At 50.0% G+C, this 20,278-nt stretch overlaps 1 protein-coding gene across 1 annotated transcript in view; it reads left to right on the forward strand.

Moving 5' to 3' along the window:
• DYNC2H1 (dynein cytoplasmic 2 heavy chain 1) overlaps positions 1–20,278 on the forward strand; it is a 1,848,033-nt gene that overhangs the window by 444,481 nt on the left and 1,383,274 nt on the right. The window contains exon 25 of the mRNA XM_029602426.1: positions 8,336–8,506. Coding sequence (XP_029458286.1) covers positions 8,336–8,506 — 171 coding nt within the window. The remainder of the gene's footprint in view (positions 1–8,335; positions 8,507–20,278) is intronic.

Genomic DNA, 20,278 nt, shown 5'->3' on the forward strand with positions numbered 1-20,278 from the left:
GGTCAAGCGTGTGGCCTGCCTTGTGGGTGGGATTATTTATGATTTGATTGAATCCCATAGCCTGGAAGGAGGAAAGTAGGGCTTCGCAATTGGAAGATGGGGAGGGAGAATCAACATGGATGTTGAAATCTCCTAAAATGATAGCGGGTAAGATGGAGTCGATATGTTTGGCTATAATTTCGATGAGTGGAGAGGGGTCGGCTTCTAGGAGCCCTGGGGGGGCGTAAATAAGGCAGATTTGGAGTTGGGAGGATTTGAATAATCCGATTTCTAATTTAGTCGTAGATTTGAAGGCTTGTTGAGTTAGTCTTAATTCTTTTTTTGTGATTAACATTATTCCACCCCCTTTTTTTTAGGTCTGGGGATAGAGAAGACGTCATATTGTTGTATTGGTAGTTGGTTGATTATGGCTGTATCAGTGTTTTTCAGCCATGTTTCGGTAATGGCACAAATGTCCGGTTGAGAGTCTAGGAGATGGTCGTTGAGCAAGTGAGATTTTTTTGAGAGCGACTGCGAGTTTAGAAGGCTTAAGGTTATTAAGGATAGACCTAGGAATTGTGTTATTGGGGAGATCATGATTGGAATCAGAGATCTCTTTGAGCGTAGATTGAGTAATGGTTTAGCTCTGATGGGGATTGAGCGAGGGATAATCGGAATGGAGAAGGTTTGTAGCATGTTAATGTCTTTTTTGGATGAGTTGATGATGGATGCTGGAGTGGCTGGATGCTGGATGCTGGATGCTGGATGCTGGATGCTGGGTGACTGGATGAATGCTGGATGCTGGGTGGCTGGAGATGCTGGAGAGGCTGGATGCTGGGTGAGGATGAATGCTGGATGCTGGAGAGACTGGATGAATGCTGGATGCTGGAGAGGCTGGATGCTGGAGTGACTGGATGAATGCTGGATGCTGGAGTGGAGATGCTGGAGAGCGGATGCTGGAGTGACTGGATGAATGCTGGATGCTGGAGTGACTGATGAATGCTGGAGGGCTGGATGCTGGAGAGACTGGATGAATGCTGGATGGAGGGCTGGATGCTGGAAGGCTGGATGCTGGAGTGACTGGATGAATGCTGGATGCTGAGAGGCTGGATGCTGGAGTGACTGGATGAATGCTGGATGCTGGAGGCTGGATGCTGGAGGACTGGATGAATGCTGGATGCTGGAGTGGCTGGATGCTGGAGTGACTGGATGAATGCTGGATGCTGGAGTGGCTGGATGCTGGTGACTGATGATGCTGGAGTGGCTGGGTAAAGGATAGAAGCTGGAATGGGTTGGCGCTGATAAGGAGAGGGTGGGGTAGCTGATGGAAAGTAGCGACGGTTGCTTCTATGGCCCCTTAGTTGCGAGATTCCAGGGGCCGACGCCGAATGCGCAGGGAGGCCGACCTGGGGTGAGGGAGAATCGTGGGATGGTGGCGCAGGTGGAGTATAATGGCTGCCGCTTCGAGAATCGTGGTTCTGGTGCTGTTCAGGTGCGCACGAAGGGGCACACAAAGGGGCAGGCCCCTTTGTCGTGCTCCTTCGGCGCGCGACGCCTAGCAGGGTGTGGAATTAAAGCCCATCCGGGCTGTAGCTGGTTGGCTGGCTTCTAGTTGAGGGCGGGCCTTGTCACGTTTCGCGGGTTTGTGTAGTCTTTTTCGCTGCATTTCCTTCTGTGGCTTTGGGCCTCGGCGCACGCGGCTGGCGTTGGGGTCCCCCGGGTGGGGAGGCCGTGTACTGACCTGACCTATCATCATCTGCATAATGGTGCACCAGTTTCCAACCACCCTTTAATCTCCAGGTTCATGAAGGGTGTCCTGCGGTTGCGACCACCCATCCGCAAACCTCTAGTTGCATGGGATCTTTATGTGGTTCTGGAACAGTTAATGCTACCACCCTTTGAACCTATGGACAATTGCCATCCACGATATCTCTCCTGGAAGATGCTCTTCCTCGTCGCCCTCACCTCTGTACAATGTGTTAGTGAATTGCAGGCATTGGTCCACTACTAACCGTACCTGGAATTCTACCATGACAAAGTGACGCTATGTATGCATCTGGCGTTCCTTCCCAAAGTGGTCTCGGCTTTCCATCTCAACCAGACCATGAATCTGCGAACCGTCTAATCAAAGCTGCACAAGAATGATAGCGAATAGTGGCTTCACACATTGGACTGTAAACTTGTGCTAGCTTATGATAAGCATCGGACTCACTCTGAGCACAGAGCCTCCCAACTTTTCGTCTCCTTCAACACGAATGCCCCAGGACTTCTGGTTTCCAGGAGAACCCTTTCATGCTGGATCTCAAATTACATACAGTTCTGATATCAGAAAAAATGTGAAGCTTTAACTACTTCCCCTAAGGCTCACCAGGTTCGTGCCATGGCAGCTTCCATAGCCCATCTACAAGAGGTACCCATTCTGGACATTTGCAAGGCTGCAACCTGGTCATCACTACATACCTTCACATCCCATTACTGCCTGGACAGACAAACAGCAGAAGATGTGGACATCGGTAGAACCAGCCTCAAATTGGGCACTACTTAAAGAAACTGTCTGCCTCGCATAGAACTGTCTTGAGCGCTTCTCACATTCTCACTGGGCCGATTCCTGCCCAAGGACTCTCTGCATTCAACACGATCAGCTGGGGACTCCTAAACAGCAGGGCTAATTCATCACTGCTTATCTACTGGAAAAGAGCAAGTTTGCTTATCGTAAATGGTGTTTTCTGTAGATAGCAGGATGAATCAGCCATGCTGACACCTGCCTACCCGGACAGTTCTTTCTTCCATCTTCGCTTTGAAACGGACTGAGGCAGACTGGGGCTGCGCAGGAACTAGCACGCAAGCGCACTTGCTAAAAACTCTTATCAGCTAAGAGAAGCTCTGCCACCTGGCCGCCCGGAGGACATTCCAGACAACATGGCTAATTAATCCTGCTATTTGCGGAAAAAAACGTTTACGGTAAGCAAACTTGCTATTTTGTTATGGGATGGACAGTTGCTTGGTTTTGATTGTAAATATTACTACCCTTAACATAAGGCTTGGAGGTAACCAGCATGGTGCAGCAGTTACTACCATAAGAAACTTGTTGGGCAGACTGGATTGACCGTTTAATCTTTTTCTGCTGTCATTACTATGTTACTATGATGTCTATATGAAGCATAGATTGCCAGTTAAGTTAGTGAATGTTCCTGTTCGTACCCTGGATCAGTCCAGATGAGTGGGTTTATACATCCCTACTAGCAGATGGAGGCACAAATAAAACCTTGAGACGCTGCAGTCCCTCAGTATTTCCCTATCTCCAGCAGATGATAAAGGTGCAAACCTGCAGTCTGAAGTGTTTGATGGGAAGAAGATTAGGAAAATTCGGCTCCCCAATAGTGTTAGGTTTCTTTGAGGGCCATCCTTTGGATGGAGCAGGGCAAGGGGGTTGGTGGCCCCTGTGCTGACTCAGCCCTTTTTTTGGCAGGGGGTTTGATAGCCAGGGGTCCTGGTTCCCTCACCCCCTCTTGGCCCTTCACTCCCTTGCTGTCCCTGGCTCTCCTTCAGCACTCGGCCTCCAGAAGCAGGAAAGTGATTTATCTATCTTTTGGCTGAGCTGTGACTTTAAAAAAAATAAAAAAAGTGAGCAGTCAGCTGCATTTGAAAAGGAACAGGGCTGAGGCAGCGGTAAGTGGTTGAGTTGTTTCCCTGCCGGGAGGCAGGCACAAGAGGGCAGGCCAAGTTTGGCCTTGCTGGTCGGGGCTGGGTGCTGCTGTCCTTCAGTACTGGACATCTGCGGACAGCATCTTTCAGCATTTTTCTGACTTCAGAGCCTATTTTTAGGCTTGACCACCTGTGTAGAGCCTATTTTTAGGTCTGATTGCATGTGCAGGCCCGAATGTGCCTGTTTGCGAACTCCCGCACAGTGTGGCAAGGTTTGTTGCGGCTGTGGGATGAGGCTAGGGGTGACTGGATTCAGTCTACTTTTGTAGTGAGTGTGCTTCAGGGGTGCTGGGACGTACGCAGGACCCCGGGGGCGGCAAGGATGCGATGGTGGCAGGGCTGGCTCTGGAGAACCTGGGGGGGACTGAGGGAGCCGGCAGCCATTTTGCCAGCACGTCCAGGGAATTAGGCTGCCGTGTTGGAGCCTGTAGACTCTCCTCCCATGCTTTTTTTCTGCTGTGCAAGATCCTGCTGGTGGCAGGGGAAGGGGAGAAGCTCGGGGAGTGGCTGCTCAGGATTCTTCCTCCTCGGATCCGGAGGAGTTTCCGCAGATTGTGTTCTACTCCTTCATAAGGCTTATTTAGCCAGGAAGGGATTAGGGTCCTAGCGGCCACCAGCCCAGGAAGCCCCAGGCAGCCAAGAATGCTAGGGATTGGGAGCCTGTGGATACAGGTGGATCCTGCGCTCGTTGAATCTTGGGCGAGCTGCGTTGGAAGATCTGTCCTTGGAGGGGACAGATCATCCTGAGCAGATGCATGGGGGTCCGGTGGATCTGGGCAGAGACCCTGTGGGTATCGTGTGGGACCCGATGCTGGATCCGGTCCAGAACTGGGTGGATGCACTGGGAGATCCAATGTAAGATCCTGAGGAGGTGCCAATCATGGAAGGTGATGATCTACAGGTAGTCCATCTGTTCTGGAGGAACTGGATCCGCTGATTCCTCAGGTGTCAAAGGAGCAGGGGATTAAAGTCACCCAAGAGGACTCTAATAATGAGGGAGTGAACCCGGTCCTGGGGGAATTAAGGGGTTCAGCTAAGGCCTTTCTGTTGCCAAAGATGGTGAAGAAGCTGGTTGATCAGGAGTGGGAATTTCCTGAGGCAGGCCTCAAGGTTGCAAGGGCGATGGCAAAGTTATATCCCTTGCTGGAGCAGACCTTGGAATCATGGAGAATCCCCAAGGTTGATGCAGCAGTGGCTGCAGTTACCAAGAAGACAACAATTCCAGTAGCGGGGGGCAGTGGCCTTTAAAGATGTCCAGGATTGGAAAGTGAAGATACTGCTCAAGATACTGTTTGAGGTTTCAGCTTTGAGTCTTCAGGCAGGGTTATTCAGAAGTTTGATGCAGAGAGCCTGACTATGCTGGGTGCAGAAGGCGCAGACAAGTGGTCGAGGTTGGCAGCTGAGTCAACGCAAGTGGTCCGTTTGGAAGCGGGAGTGGTCTATGTGGCTGATGCTCTTTATGACATGATCCGGCATCCTCCAGGAGTATGGTCTCTGGGGTGGCGGCGCATTTGCTCCTATGACTGAAAAATTGGTCAGCGGACATGTGGTCCAAAGCCCAGCTGTCGAATCTTCCTTTTAAGGGGAAGCTTCTTTTTGGGGAGGACCTGGAAAAGCTCATGAAGCAGTTGGGGGAGACGAAGGGTAGTAAGTTACTTGAGGACAGAAAGGGCACTCGGAAGCCTTTTTCAGTTGCAAAAAAGAGGTCGGATCAGAGGGCATCGATGCTCTAGTTCAGCTGTGGCCGACACATCTGTTGCTGTACATGTTCACACCGTGGCGTGCCATAGGTTGGGTTCTGTGGCATATCGAGCTTCATCCAGGCTGAGTGATTCTGGTAGCACCCAAGTGGCCGTGCCGGCCTTGGTTTGCAGACCTTCTGCGTCTGGCAGTGGACGGGCCCGTTCGCTTGGCTCATCTGTTCTGGTTGCTTCAGCAGGGGCCCGTATTTTCATAATGGGAGGATCGCTTCTCTCTAGCGGCTTGGCTTTTGAGAGGCAGAGACTCTGTTTGAAAGGCTATTCGGAGTCTGTGATTACAACTTTGCTTCAGGCACGGAGGCCTTCCATGTCTTTGGCTTATGTTTGAGTGTGGAGAGTGTTCGAATTGTGGTGTTGGCAGAACAAGCTTTAACCTTTGAAAGTGGACGTTCCACAGATCCTAGCCTTTTTGCAGAGTGGTTTGGCTAAGGGTTTGGCCTATAATTCCCTTTCGGGTCCAGGTAGCAGTCTTGGGTTCCCTTTGCAGTAGGATTCAGGGAAGTCTGTTGGCGTCTTCATCCGGATGTAGTTCGTTTCTTAAAATGGGCAAAACATTTGTGTTCTCCTGTTTGGAAGATCTGTCCAGCATGGAATCTAAATTTGGTTCTTCAGGTACTGTGTGGTCCTCCTTTCGAGCCAATGTGGAGGGCATCTTTGAAGGATTTAACCCTGAAGGCTGTTTTCTTGGTGTCTATCTGTTTGGCTAGGTGAATATCTCAGTTTCAGGCGTTATCGTGTAGGGACGCTTTCCTGGTATCTTCCTTTCACCTTAACCAGTTTGTTCCAATGGAGCTTTGCTTACTGGATGTGCGTCGGATACTTTTGTGATATCTCAAGGTGACGAATGTCTTCCCGAGGTCTGATCATCTATTTGTCCTGTTTAGTGGGGCAAGGAAAAGAAATAAGGCTTCCAAGGGCATTATTGCTCGATGGATGAAGGAGACGATAGCTTCCACTTATATCTGTAAAGGCTGGTCAGTGCTGGATGGTTTGAGAGCGCAGACCACTAGGGTGCAGACAACCTTCTAGGCGGAGTGCCAATTACTTTCCCCCCAGGAGATTTGTCGAGTGGAGACGTGGTCATCCCTGCACACTTTTACCAGATGTGCGAGTGCCAGAGGAGGCGGTTTTTGGGGAAAGTGTGTTGCGTTCAGGTTTTTCGCGTCCCCACCCAGGATAAGAACATAAGACCATAAGAAATCAGACCAAGGGTGTTACGGTCCCGGGCCATGCCCCGGTCCCTCCACCTACCTCAGGGGCGGCCCGGGCTGTTTCGGGGGCTCCATGGGCCTGCAGGCCCTCCAGCGCGTCTCTCCCTCCTCGGGAGAGATGCTGACGGTCCGGCGCGGCTGGCCCCGCCCCCCGATGCGCGCGTGCGGAGAGGAGCTCCACTTAAAGGGGCCAGCGCGGGAAAAACATCAGTCCTGCTGTAGGTGACATCAGACGCCCTCAGGGTATAAGTACCCTGTACCTAGATCACTCTAGTGCCTTGCAATGAGGTTCCTCAGGTTCCATGATCACTAGTTGCTGCGTTCTCTTGGATTGCTCTCTGTTCTCGACCCGGCTTGACTCCTGACTCGTTCTCCATCTTCGTCCCTTGGCTCTGGTATCTGCTTCTGACCTCTGGCTCTGACCCGGCTCCGTCCACGACTCCGTCTTCTGTCTCATCCCTGGCTTGGTTTCTCCTCCGACTCTCGGCTTCCGACTCGGCTTCCTTCCTGGACTCCATCCTTGGGCTTCGCTGCGCCTCTGGTACCTGGTCCTCGCTGGCCCAGAAGATTCGCCTAAGTCCCAGCAGCCGGGCCCCTACGGGCGCCTCCTGGAGGGGCTCCGGCTTCCAGGGTGAATCTCCAAAAGTCCCAGCGGCTGGACTCCTACGGGCTCCTCCTGAGGGAGTACCAGCTTCCAGGGTGAAAACTCTTCAGCCACCAGGGCCCAACGTCGTCCGTCCTCTCAGCCATTGCCGAGTCCTTGATCGCATAGGACTCCACCTTGTCCCAGTGCCGAAGCCTTCCCTGAGTCCTCCGAGCCGCCTCCCGGTTGGGACGCTTGCCGTGGTCGTCCACAGCGCACCATCTTCTGTCCCAACCGGCCCAAGGGTCCACAACCGTAGCAAAGGGTTCATCAAGCTCAGTATCCTGTTTCCAACAGAGGCCAAACCAGGCCACAAAAACCTGGTAAGTACCCAAGTTCTTGTGGCCTGGGTACATCCCACTCATCTGGACTGGGTACATCCCACTCTTCTGGGTACTCGTCTGGGTACATCCCACTCGACTGGGTACATCCCACTTGTCTGGACTGGGTACATCCCACTCGTCTGGACTGATCCGGGGTACAAATAGGAAAGGAAAATTGGTTCTTACTTGCTAATTTTTGTTCCTGAAGTACCACAGATCATTCCAGAGACCCATCCCCTTCTGTTGGAAAGACTTCCTTGCTTCTGGATGTTGCAGTCCTGGTAGTTGATATGCTCAGAATAAAGAATAGTTGTATGTAGTTGTGTATGTGTTATTTTTTCAGTCTTGGGGGCCTAGTTTTTTTGCAGGGGGCTCCAACTTTATTCTCTGTTCACCCTATCCTTTATTGGGTGGTTTTCTTACATAGTCATCTTGGCTTGGGTACAGGTCAATACTGAGGAACTACAGGTGGCACTCTCGGTTATGTAGCAGTGCCTCAAGGTTTTGTTCTCTGCCTCCATCTGCTGGTAGGGATGCATAAACCCACTTGTCTGGATTGAGCTGTGCTACTTCAGGAATTTAAATTAGCAGGTAAGAACCAATTTTTCTTTTTCTAATGAAAGACTTGTTTTATGTTTGGTAGCTGTAATCATCTAACTGCCAAACAAGTGTAACATTTAACTATAAAATTGTTTATGCATTTGTTTTTTGTAGATAGTAGTTCCTGTCCTGAAATATGTCCGAGGAGAACACCTGTCTCAGGATCATTGGCTTGATCTCTTTCGACTTCTTGGCCTTCCCAAAGGCACCACTCTGGAGAAATTGTTATTTGGAGATTTGCTTAAAGTAGCAGATGTAATTGTGTCAAAAGCTGCAGAACTTAAGGTATGAACTGGCTATTCTCTTATTAAAAAAAAAAATCTCATGATGTCTCTGTTTACTTTCATAATTTGCATTTTGAAAAAGGGAAGTCTAGATAAATTAACCTCCTTTTCGTCTCACCAGACCAGTTCAGACAAGTGGGATATTCTTCACTACTGGTAGAAGGATGCAAACAACAGATCTGTTGACATCAGCCTATATAGGGTCCCATGCTGACATCAGCTTGCCAGTATTCTCTGCCTTCAGCAGATGGTAAGGTAGTACATCTGTTCTGCTGTGAAGTCAGGCTCTGGTCTGGTCAAGAGAAATCCTTGAAAATACGTTTCAGCCTGTTGGGGCAACAGATCTATGGGTTTGATCCTCCCACTGTTGAGTAATATTTGGACCTGGGGGCTTTCAGGAGTGAGTACCTCTGGACCGAGGGCTGCCTTTAACTTGTTAAGCCTTTCTTCTTCCTTTTAGACTGTCCTTCTCTCCTTCATCTTCTGGTCAGTGTAGGCTTGCTGGCAAATAAAGTTAAAAAAGAAAAAAGAGAACCAGAGCAGTTCCTTTTTGTGCAGCAGAAGTATTGAGCAGTCATCCAGAGCATCAGATCGAGGTTGATTCTGGTTCTGGAGCTGGTTTCTAGCCTCCATGGCAGCAGTGAGTACCCGAGAACAAGGAGGAGAACATGTGATGTTTGTGACTATAGAGCACAAGAAGCATTTCAGGCTTTGCTCCGTGGGTGGCCTGTGCAGAGTTTTGCTGGGTGACATGGCTGGTGCAGTTCATGTGCCAGAGAAAGGAGTGGAAATTTTGGCACAGGACCTGGTCGGGCCAGGGTTGCAAACTGCAGCAGTTTTTGAGGTGGCAAAATTTCCTGCTGGTTTAGCTCTGTGTGCCACAGGAGCAGTGGCCAAGATGGCTTGGTAGAGAGCATGGATTTGGGACCTCAGTTTTGTTCTCTCACAAGGAAGAGGCAGCACAGCTGACAGCTTTTTCAAGGCTTTGTCCTCTACTTCTCATTTTTCCCTCAAATTTGTTTTTCTTTTTCATCAGACTTCTGCTTAAAGCAGGGGACTGATGAGGGTGTCTTGTCACCTCCTGGGCCTTCCTTAGGGGTAGGGGAACTTGGAACCGGTGAGTAAATGGTGTCACTGGAATTCAGATTGGGAATTGGAGGAGGAGAGGTCTTCCAGGTCTGGCACATTATTAATATCTCTGAAGAAGGGGCAACAGGATGAGTTTTGAAATGTTTTTGAGGAAGGCGAGATTTCTCTTCCAAGGATGAAGAAGAATTGTCAGTGATCTGCCTGTTTAAGAAGGAGGAATTTACTTCCTTGATTGTTAGTGCTCTGTGAGCACTAGATATTGAAGAAGATCAGGCCAAGGAGAGCAAGATAGCAGAAGACCCTGAAATGGCAAATATGAGGAAACCTGTAAGATCATTTCCCCACAACAAATGATCAGAAGAATGGGATTTGCTGAATGCCAGCTTGTAGGTGGGAAAGAGATGTTGAATCTACCTGCTGTGGTTGGAAGGAAGGGAAAAGATGAAGATCCCTAAAGTGGATGTGCTGGTATACACAGTCACGAAGAAAATCACTATGCCTGTAGAAGGACATACAGTATTGAAGGATGCTCAGGATCATAAGATCGAGACCCTGCTCAAGCAATGTTTTGAAGTCTCTGGGTTGGCCCTACAGGCTGCAGCTATGATTATGTGGTGAGGGTCCTGTCTTCGTTGGACGGGATGGTTTACTAGGCTTAGCGAGTACAGACCTGGAGGACACAGCGGGTACAGTCCTGATGCACTGTTCACTTGGGGAGATATTTATAAAGTTGGTGGTTTATTATGAAAGGATTTAATATCCCTTGAGAATTTACACCGCTTTATATGAAAACCCCTTTATAATACAATTAGATATTTATTTTGTTCACTTATCTTACTAATTAGGTCCATGGCTGTATTTTTTCTATTTCAGATGCTTTCGTATTGTCCCATGCTGCTCCCACCTGAAGAGGGGAAGAAGTCCAGGTCACTATGGAATGCCTCTGCTAGACAGGAATGATGATCACGATAATTTAGAATTTTATAATTTTGTTTTTCTCCCAGGACATGCAGGATGGGAGTCCTCACATGTGGGTGACCTCACTGGACGGAGCCCTATTACGGAAAACTTTCTGTCAAAGTTTCTAGAACTTTAACTGGCACACTGAGCATGCCCAGCATGCCATAATCCCTGTAGCCACAGGGGTCTCCCTTCAGTCTCTTTTTTTCCTCGCTGCAGTTTGCCTCGCGGTTAGAAGCTCTGTGAGAATTTTCTCACACAATTTTCCTCATGGTAAAAACTTGAAGATTATTTAATTAAAAAGTTCCCTCATAGGGGTCTCCCATCGTGATATTGTTTTTCATCGCTCAGTGAGTAAAATTCACTGTCCCCGATCGGATCCTGCCCTGCCTTTTTCGGTGTCCACAGGCCATCGATGGTTTTTGAGCCTCAACCTCTGCCATCATGGCAACAGGTTTCCGAAAATGTCTGGAATGCCCCTGTACCATGTCGATTACTGACCCACAGGACATCTGTGTGCTGTGCCTTGGCTCATCACACGACATTTCACGCTGCCCAAGTTGTGCCCAGATGACTCCGAAGGGTAGGCAGGCTTGCCTCGACAAGATGGAGACCCTGTTTAAAATCAAGCAACTCCATTGACGTCCACCCAATCGTCACCGGCAGGAGCACTGAAGAAGTCATTAAACGTCCGCCGGGAGCACCAGGGCAGCAGTGACCGTCTGTCCACCGACTCCGTCTAAGGCATCTGTATCATCTACCTCAGTGCTGGAGAAAGGACCAGACCGAGCACCGAGGGAGCACCGGCAACTGACGCGAGTCTACTCCCGGTGCCGGCACCGCACCGCATCGGCCTCGATGGCTATCGAGTCGCTTGCGAAGAGGATACAGGTAGAGGAGCCTTTAACACCCTCTCCACCCGAAAAACCAAGGCGATCCCCACCAATATCGGTGCCTGGTACTGAGCCCCCATAAGAACCTGTGGAGGTGCCAGTAGCGCCTAGCCTGCCACCCCCTGTAGATGCGATATCTATACCATCTTTCAGGGAGGAACTGGATGGTTTCATCCGCCAGGCAGTGCGCGATGCTCTCCGAGATTTACAGCCATCGATGCCAGCCCCCATACCGGCACCGACACCGTTGCTGACCAGACTGGATACACTCATCGGTGCACTTCCAACACAACTCGGGCCACCTATGCCAAAGCAACCCACAAAGCCTCTGAAAGCCCTGATTCCCATTCCGGGGTCCTCAGACGACGAAGGCATGGACTCCAGTCCTCTTTCACTGATGCCTGAACTGATGCTTGATCCATCAGGGCTGTTGGGACTGAGAGGCCCTTGTTTTCCCTCGATGCCTCCGGTGCTGCCGAAACACACATCGATGCCATCGCATCTTCCATCGAGGCCATTGAAGGATCCATCTGTGCCAACATGTCCTATAGTACCAACCTTCTTCCCTCCTTCAGGATCTCAATTAGAGACTTTTTCTGACATTTGGGAAGATATTGACACTGACACATCCACGGAGGATATCTTATCAGAACCATCTCCTCCGGAAGAAAGGAGAAAATCTCTCCCAGGAGATCTCTCCTTTGCCAATTTTGTTAGGGAGATGTCAGAGACAATTCCCTTTGATCTTATTACAGAGGAGGACACACGCCATAAAACATTGGAAGTTCTCCAATTTGTTGATGCTTCAAAAGAAGTCATGGTTATCCCTGTACACTAAGTGCTAGTGGATCTCCAACATCGTCTCTGGGAGCATCCTTGTGCTGTCCAGCCAGAAAATAAAAGGATAGATGCAACTTATCTGGTCCAACATATTCCTGAATTCCAAAACCACAACTACCCCATCAGTCAGTGGTAGTTGAGTCTGCACAAAAGAAGGCCAGAAGACTACGACCACACTCTTCAACACCTCCTGGCAAAGACCAAAAATTCCATGATATCTTGGGGCGCAAGTTGTTTCAGGGTTCTATGCTAGTGTCATGAATAGCTGCATACCAACTTTACATGACACAGTATCAAAGGAATCTGGAAGCAGGTTCAGGGAATAGCCGATTCTCTTCCCCAACAACAGCAAGATAGTCTCAACGCCATAATACAGAAAGGCCTTGAGGCTGGGAAACATGAGGTTCGTGCTGTTTACGACTCCTTTAAAACAGCTTCTTGCATATCAGCGACGGAAATCAGCACCAGGAGGTGTGCCTGGCTAAAAGCATCTGACTTGAGACCTGAAGTCCAAGACAAACTTGCTGATTTGCCATGTACTGGTGAAAACCTATTCGGAGACAAGATACAAGATGCAGTGGCTCAGCTAAAAGACCATAATGAGACCCTGCGGTAATTATCCACAGTTACTACCGAGGCCCTTTCTTCTGCAAGAAAATCCACTAGAAGGGACCTAGAAAACCATTTTATCGCCCACGCAGATACTACCCACCTGCATCTCTTGTGAGGCCAACTAGGCCGTCTCAGAGAGCCATCCTCGACAGCCCAAGACATTCAGGCCTAGACACCACCGCAAACAGGCCAAGCCTCTGGATTTTGAGACCTATCCAGAGAACAGCAGCTGCTCCACAAATCCAGTCCAGATTTGCCAGTAGGAGGTCAAATTCACCATTTCATAACCAACTGGCTCAACATTATCACAGACCAATGGGTGATATCCATCATAACTCAGGGATACCATCTAAACTTCCTCATGGTACCCCCGGACTCACCACCCAATCCACTGTGGATGCAGAAAGATCACACAAGTCTTCTAGAGTCAGAACTGTCCATCCTTCTGGGCTCCAGGGCTGTGGCACTTGTGCCCTGGGCACAGCAGGCAGAGAGTTCTATTCCTGCTATTTTCTCATTCCAAAGAAATCAGGCGTCCTCCGCTCCATCATAGACCTCCGTTATCTCAACAAATTTCTATGAAAAGAAAAATTCAGGATGATGTCCTTGGGTCCATGCTTCCCCTTCTGCAAAAAGGAGATTGGCTGTGTTCTTTGGATCTTCAAGACGCTTACATTCCAATATTCCCTCATCACTGAAAGTACCTGCGTTTCCTAGTGGGACACCAAAACTTTCAGTACCGGGTCCTGCCTTTTGGACTTGCTTCGGCACCCTGTGTATTTACAAAGTGCCTAGTAGTGGTTGCGGCCAATCTACGCAAGAAAAGCATACATGTCTTTCCTTACCTGGACAACTGGCTCATCAAGAGCCAATCCAAGCAAGGAGTTCTTGACACTCTCAAGCTCACTATCAATCTCCTATACTCGTTGGGATTTCTCATCAACTACCAAAAATCCCACCTGACTCCATCTCATCTCCTGACTTTCATCGGAGCAGATTTGGACACCACAGTGGCAAAGGCCTTCCTGCCCAATGATTGCGCAGGCACACTTTTCAAGCTAGCAACGTCTCTGTGCACAAAACACACAGCTTCAGCCCATGAATTCCTAACATTGCTGGGCCACATGGCTTCCATGGTCCACGTCACTCCTATGGCCAGATTGGCCATGAGAATATCTCAATGGACTTTGAAATCTCAGTGGCTCCAAGCCACTCAACCTCTGTCATCGCAGATTCAAGTAACCGACCAGCTGTGCCTTTCACTTCTCTGGTGGACAAACAATGCCAACTTGCTAACAGGTCTACCCTTTCAGCAACCAGTTCTGCAAGTAACTTTTACCACAGATGTATCCAACTTGGGTTGGGGAGCTCATGTGAACAACTTTCAAACTCAAGGTGCTTGAACACAGCTTGAAGCAACGTTTCAGATCAACTTCCTAGAGCTTCGAGCTATAAGTTATGCTCTATATGCGTTCAAGGACTGCCTTTCACACAAGACTGTTCTCATACAAACAGACAATACAGTTGCAATGTGGTACTTGAAAAAACAGGGAGGCACAGGCTCTTATCTCCTCTGCCAGGAAGCCATGCAGATCTGGGCCTGGGCCCTTGCACACTCCATGTATCTCCGGGCCACTTATCTGGCAGGCATACAGAACGTACTTGCAGATCGCCTCAGCCGAGTGGTCTCTGGATCCTGTGGTAACGACCATAATCTTCCAACGCTGGGGTCAACCAACCATAGACCTCTTTCCATCCGAACTGAATCACAAAGTGGACAGATTCTGCTCCCTGCACAGATGACCAAACAAGTTAGCCAGGGACGCCTTCGCTTGCCCCTGGAACACAGGCCTCCTATACGCGTATCCCCCAATACCGCTGATAGCTAAATCTCTCGTGAAGCTGCAATAGGACAAAGGGTCAATGATACTCATAGCCCCGTATTGTCCTCAAAAAGTATGGTTTCCCATGCTTCTCGACCTCTCGATCAGAGAACCCATTCGCCTGGGCACAGTGCCCATTTTCATAACTCAGAACCAAGGCATGTTACGCCATCCGAACCTTCAGACCCTATCCCTCACTGCCTGGATGTTGAAAGCTTGATCCTGCAACCACTCAACCTTTCAACTGATGTCTCTCAAATGCTTGTAGCTTCACAAAAGCCTTCCACACGAAAATCTTATTTTTCTAAGTGGAATAGGTTTTACCATATGGTGCTCGCAAAAAGGTATCGATCCCTTTTCCTGCCCCACTCCGTCTCTGTTAGACTATCTCTGGCACCTTTCAGACTCTGGTCTCCAGACTTCTTAGGTGAGGGTACACCTAAGTGCCATCTCAGCGTACCACAAGGGAGTTGGGGATGCCCTGGTAACAGCACAACCCCTTGTGAGTAAGTTTATGAGGGGCGTACTACAACTCAAGCCCCCTCTATGGCCACCAGTCACTGAGTGGGACCTTAATGTAGTACTTACAAGGCTCATGCGCTCCCCGTTTGAGCCTTTGCACTCTTGCGATGTTAAATTTCTTACATGGAAAGTCCTCTTCCTAGTAGCCATTACATCTGCTCGAAGGGTTAGTGAGTTACAAGCACTTGTCACATACTTACTCTATACAAGGTTCCTACATGACCAAGTGGTCCTCCGTACTCGCCCTAAATTCCTTCCCAAGGTGGTTACTGACTTCCACTTGAATCAGTCTATAGATTTGTCCACATTTTTTCCAAGGCCTCACTCTCACCAAGGCGAGAGGGTTTTACACACTTTGGACTGTAAACGTGCACTTGCATTTTACCTAGACCGCACTGCAGTCCATAGAAATCCACCCAACTCTTTGTTTCGTTTGATAAAAACAGACTAGGAGTTGCAGTGGGCAAACAAACTTTCTCATGGGACAAGCAGGATGGTAGTCCTCACATATGGGTGACATCATCAGGATGGAGCCCAATCACGGAAAACTTCTGTCAAAGTTTCCAGAACTTTGACTGGCCCCTACTGGGCATGCCCAGCATGGCACTAACCCTGCAGCTAGCAGGGGTCCCCTTCAGTCTTCTTTTTTCTGCGCAGCAGTAGCCTTGCGGTTTAGGAGCTCTGAACACATTCCTGACAGGAATTTTCCTTACGGACTTATTTAAAATTATTTTGCCCCACAGGGGTCCCTCCTCTAACTTTTTTTCTGGCCGTGGTACTCCTGTAAGTTTTTTTCACCGTTTTCGTTGATTACCGTCTAGTTTGGCCCTCGCGGCCTACTGGCTGTCGACCGTACTGCGGCTCGATTTTTTCTATGGCCATGGCGTCGGGTTTTCGTCGGTGTCCGGACTGTAATCGCACCATGTCCATCACAGACCCTCATAGAGTCTGTGTAATGAGTTTTGGCCGTGAGCATGATGTCCTGACTTGCACCAAATGTGCCCTCATGACACCAAAAGGTCGCAAAGCCAGAATGGAGAAGATGGGACTCCTTTTCCGTGCTCACACCCCGACGCCGTCCATCGCATCGACGTCATCGGAACCGGCACCGTCGAAGTCGCACCAGCATCGACAACCGTCCGGTGACCGCCCGCCATCGACGTCTTCACGGCCATCGATTCCCGTTTCACCCCCTCAAGATCGAGGGGATCGAAGGGAGAAACATCGCCATCGGCATCGTAAGTCTCGGACTGTCGAGGGAGCGAAATCATCGACCTCGCCACTGTCCAAGCCACCATCAAAAAGCCCCGTCCAGGAACGGCACCGACCACTCCTGCGACCGGGACATCGAGGCCACCCTCACCTGATCGGGGTTTGGGAGTCACGATTCCGCCTGTAAAGGTGGTCCCTCCGACTGTGCCTCAGCCTCCCTCTTCCGTCATGGAGCCGGAGCTGATTGCCCCAGGTCTCCGGGAAGAACTGGACCGGCTGGTCCAGGAGGCCATCGACAAGGCGATGCAACGACTCCAGGTCCCTCCGGCACCGGCACCGAGAGTGGAACCAGTCACCGACCCGATTCCAGCAGCGCTGGCACTGCTGCTATCCCGGATGGAGGCACTCATGACTGCCCTTCCACTGGTAATTCCCGGGTCTCCGATGGCCCCGGTGCGCTCCCCGATGACAGCCTCATCGGGAGGAGAAACACCGTTTCGCATCCCTCCTTCGGGGGTATTGCCTCAGCCATCGATGCCGTGTCGTCCCTCGCCACCGATTCATTCATCGGGAGCGATACGCACATCGGCACCATCGATGCCTTCGATACCGGCACTGATGCCTTCCAGGCTGTCCACGGTGCCCCCGGCGATTCCTTCGGTTTTCTCGGAGCCTCAGCTGGGGCCTTCGGGTATCCAACCCCCTTCTTGTCTTACAGGTCAGCCTACTGATCCTTATGACACCTGGGGTGATGATACTTCCACAGACACCAATGACTTACCTTCACCTCCCTCTCCTACTGAAAGTAGACAGCGTTCTCCTGCAGAGGACCTCTCTTTCATTAATTTTGTGAAGGAAATGTCAGAATTGGTCCCTTTCCAGCTTCAGACGGAGCAAGATGATAGGCACCAGATGATGGAGCTTCTCCAATTCCTGGATGCCCCTAAGGTGATCACTTCTATTCCCATTCATCAGGTTCTTCTTGACCTCCTCAAAAAGAACTTGGAAAACCCTGGATCCATTGCCCCAGTACACAGAAAGGCTGACACTACTTATCTGGTAAGGTCAGCCCCTGGCTTTCAAAAATCTCAGCTTGACCACCACTCAGTTGTGGTGGAATCGGCTCAAAAGAAAGCAAAAAGGACGAAACCACACTCTTCTACCCCTCCTGTCAAAGAACACAAGTTCCTCGACAATATTGGTCGTCGAGTGTTCAAAGGGGCCATGCTTATCTCCAGGATTGCTTCTTACCAGCTGTATATGACCCAATACAACAGGGTCATTTTCAAGCAAATACAGGACTTCTCTGAAACCCTGCCTGACCAATTTCAAGAACATCTTCAAACCCTTGTCAACAAGGGGTTTGAGGCAGGAAAGCATGAGATAAGAACAGCTTACGATATCTTTGACACCTCCACTAGAGTGTCTGCAACTGCCATTTCGGCAAGACGTTGGGCCTGGCTCAAGTCTTCTGACCTTCACCCAGAAGTACAAGACAGGCTCTGTGACCTGCCTTGTACAGGAGATAATCTGTTCGGTGAACAGATTCAGCAAATAGTTGCTGAATTAAAGGACCATCATGAGACCCTCAAACAGCTCTCATTGATTCCTTCTGACTTCCCTTCTAGACAGCCCTTCAAGAAGGACTCTAAGAAGTCATTCTTCCGCCCAAGGAAGTACTATCCTCCACCAACAAGATCCCGAGTTACGAGGCGTTATCAGAAATCTCAGCCCCGCCAGCCCTGGAAGCAAAAGCCACAAGCAGCTCCCCAGCCGGGGCCTGCTTCAGGTTTTTGACGTTCCCTTGGAGAGCAGCAGCCTGATCCCTCTGCCAGCCATACCAGTGGGAGGTCGATTGTGCCACTTACACGGCATGTGGCAGTCAATCACAACTGACCAATGGGTGCTAGCAATCATTGCTCAGGGTTACCACCTAAACTTTCTTGCTCTTCCACCGGATTCACCACCTATACAAGCGTGGAGAGTAACTGACCACTCTGTGCCTCTGGAGCAGGAGGTTTCTCTTCTTCTCCAGTTAAGAACAATACAACCCGTCCCTCTTTCACAACAAGGCCTAGGGTTCTATTCCCGATACTTTTTGATCCCCAAAAAATCCGGGGGGCTTCATTCAATTCTGGACCTACGTGCCCTCAACAAGTACCTCCAGCGGCAAAAGTTCAAGATGGTAACCCTGGGCTCGCTTCTACCTCTTCTACAAAGAGGAGACTGGCTCTGCTCTCTGGACCTCCAGGATGCGTACACCCACATTGCGATAGCTCCAGCTCATCGCAAGTATCTCCGGTTTTTAGTAGGCCCAAAGCACTATCAATACCGAGTGCTTCCATTCCGGCCTAGCATCGGCACCACGAGTCTTTACCAAATGTCTCGTGCTTGTCGCAGGCTTTCTCAGGAAAGAATGTGTTCACGTCTACCCCTGTCTAGACGACTGGTTAATCAGGGCCCCAACCCAGCAAGCCGCTCGATCGTCCCTGGATTTGACCCTAAACACTCTAATTTCTCTAGGATTTCTCAGGACATGGAACATCAGGACTTTCACGAATGGAACCATGGAACATCAGGACATCTGGAACTGGCGACGAAGGAGCTCCGATGAAGGACAATACCAGGAACACAGAATGAAGAGCCATCTAGACAAGTGAAAACCACGGAGGAACTTGACCTGAAGAGGAACACAGACAACTGTGGATTCTAGATCCAAAGGCCCTGAGGAACAGGAAATGAGCCCTTTTACAGGGCTGAATCAGGAAATGAAGATAGACTGGCTTCCGGTAGGGCCGTGGGCTTTTCCCACGGCTGGCCCTTTAAATATTTTGAAGAGGCACGGCCACGCGCCTAGAGAGAGGCAGCACCAAGGATAGCATTGGTGGCATCCACACTGCGAAGAGAATCAGGCAGAGGCGGTACTAGGCCGCAAAATGAGGGCCTGACGTTGGCGGCTTCCTGCTGCAAGGGAGAGCAGGCCAGCAGCGGCACCCTGCCACGGGGAGACTCAGTGGTGGCGGCTCTGCCCGCCACGAAGATGGAGGATCAGCAGCAGCCTCTGGGCTGCGCCGGGAAGAGGCTGTGGTGGCGATGGCCTCCGGGCTGCGCCAGGGATAGCGTCAAGACAGGCCTGGCTGGATGCAAGGTAGGGGACTGCCCGCGGCTATCACGGGCAGGATCCTAACAGTACCCTCTCCTCAAAGACCCCCTCCTCAAGCCTCTTACCAACAGCTTGGAAGGGTGAAGGTATCACTCCATACCGTCAGGGGGAGATCACGGGTCCACGGACAAAAGATGGAATTTCTTGGGAGGAACAGTAGCAATGGAAATACTTGTAGCTGAAGACATGGTGAAGAAGGTCGAAGATCCAGACAGGACGTAGACAAACACTGAAGACATAAAACAGGCAGGATACAGGATTTGCAGGACAGCAAGGCTTGCATCTCACATTCTAGTAGTCAAGGTGTCGGAAATTGAAGACAAGGAGTCCAGGTTTAACAGGAGGCGTAAATGAGTTGTAACATCTTAGAGTAAGGTCTGGTTCTTTATTCAATTAATAAGAACAAGAATGGCAAGTAGACAAGCATCATCTTCATGGTGGTAGCCCTGGTGAAGACAATCAGGCTTCAAGCTGGATATTTAGATGCGAAGATGGACCTCCAGGAGATTAAGTAGAAGAACTTACAAGTGCCACATGCTTGGTTAGGCAGTGGTACCAGGAGGACTCGGATGGAACTAGGAAGTTCAATGAACATTGCT

This window comes from Rhinatrema bivittatum, chromosome 5 (assembly GCF_901001135.1).
Source record: "Rhinatrema bivittatum chromosome 5, aRhiBiv1.1, whole genome shotgun sequence".
NCBI lineage: Eukaryota > Metazoa > Chordata > Amphibia > Gymnophiona > Rhinatrematidae > Rhinatrema > Rhinatrema bivittatum.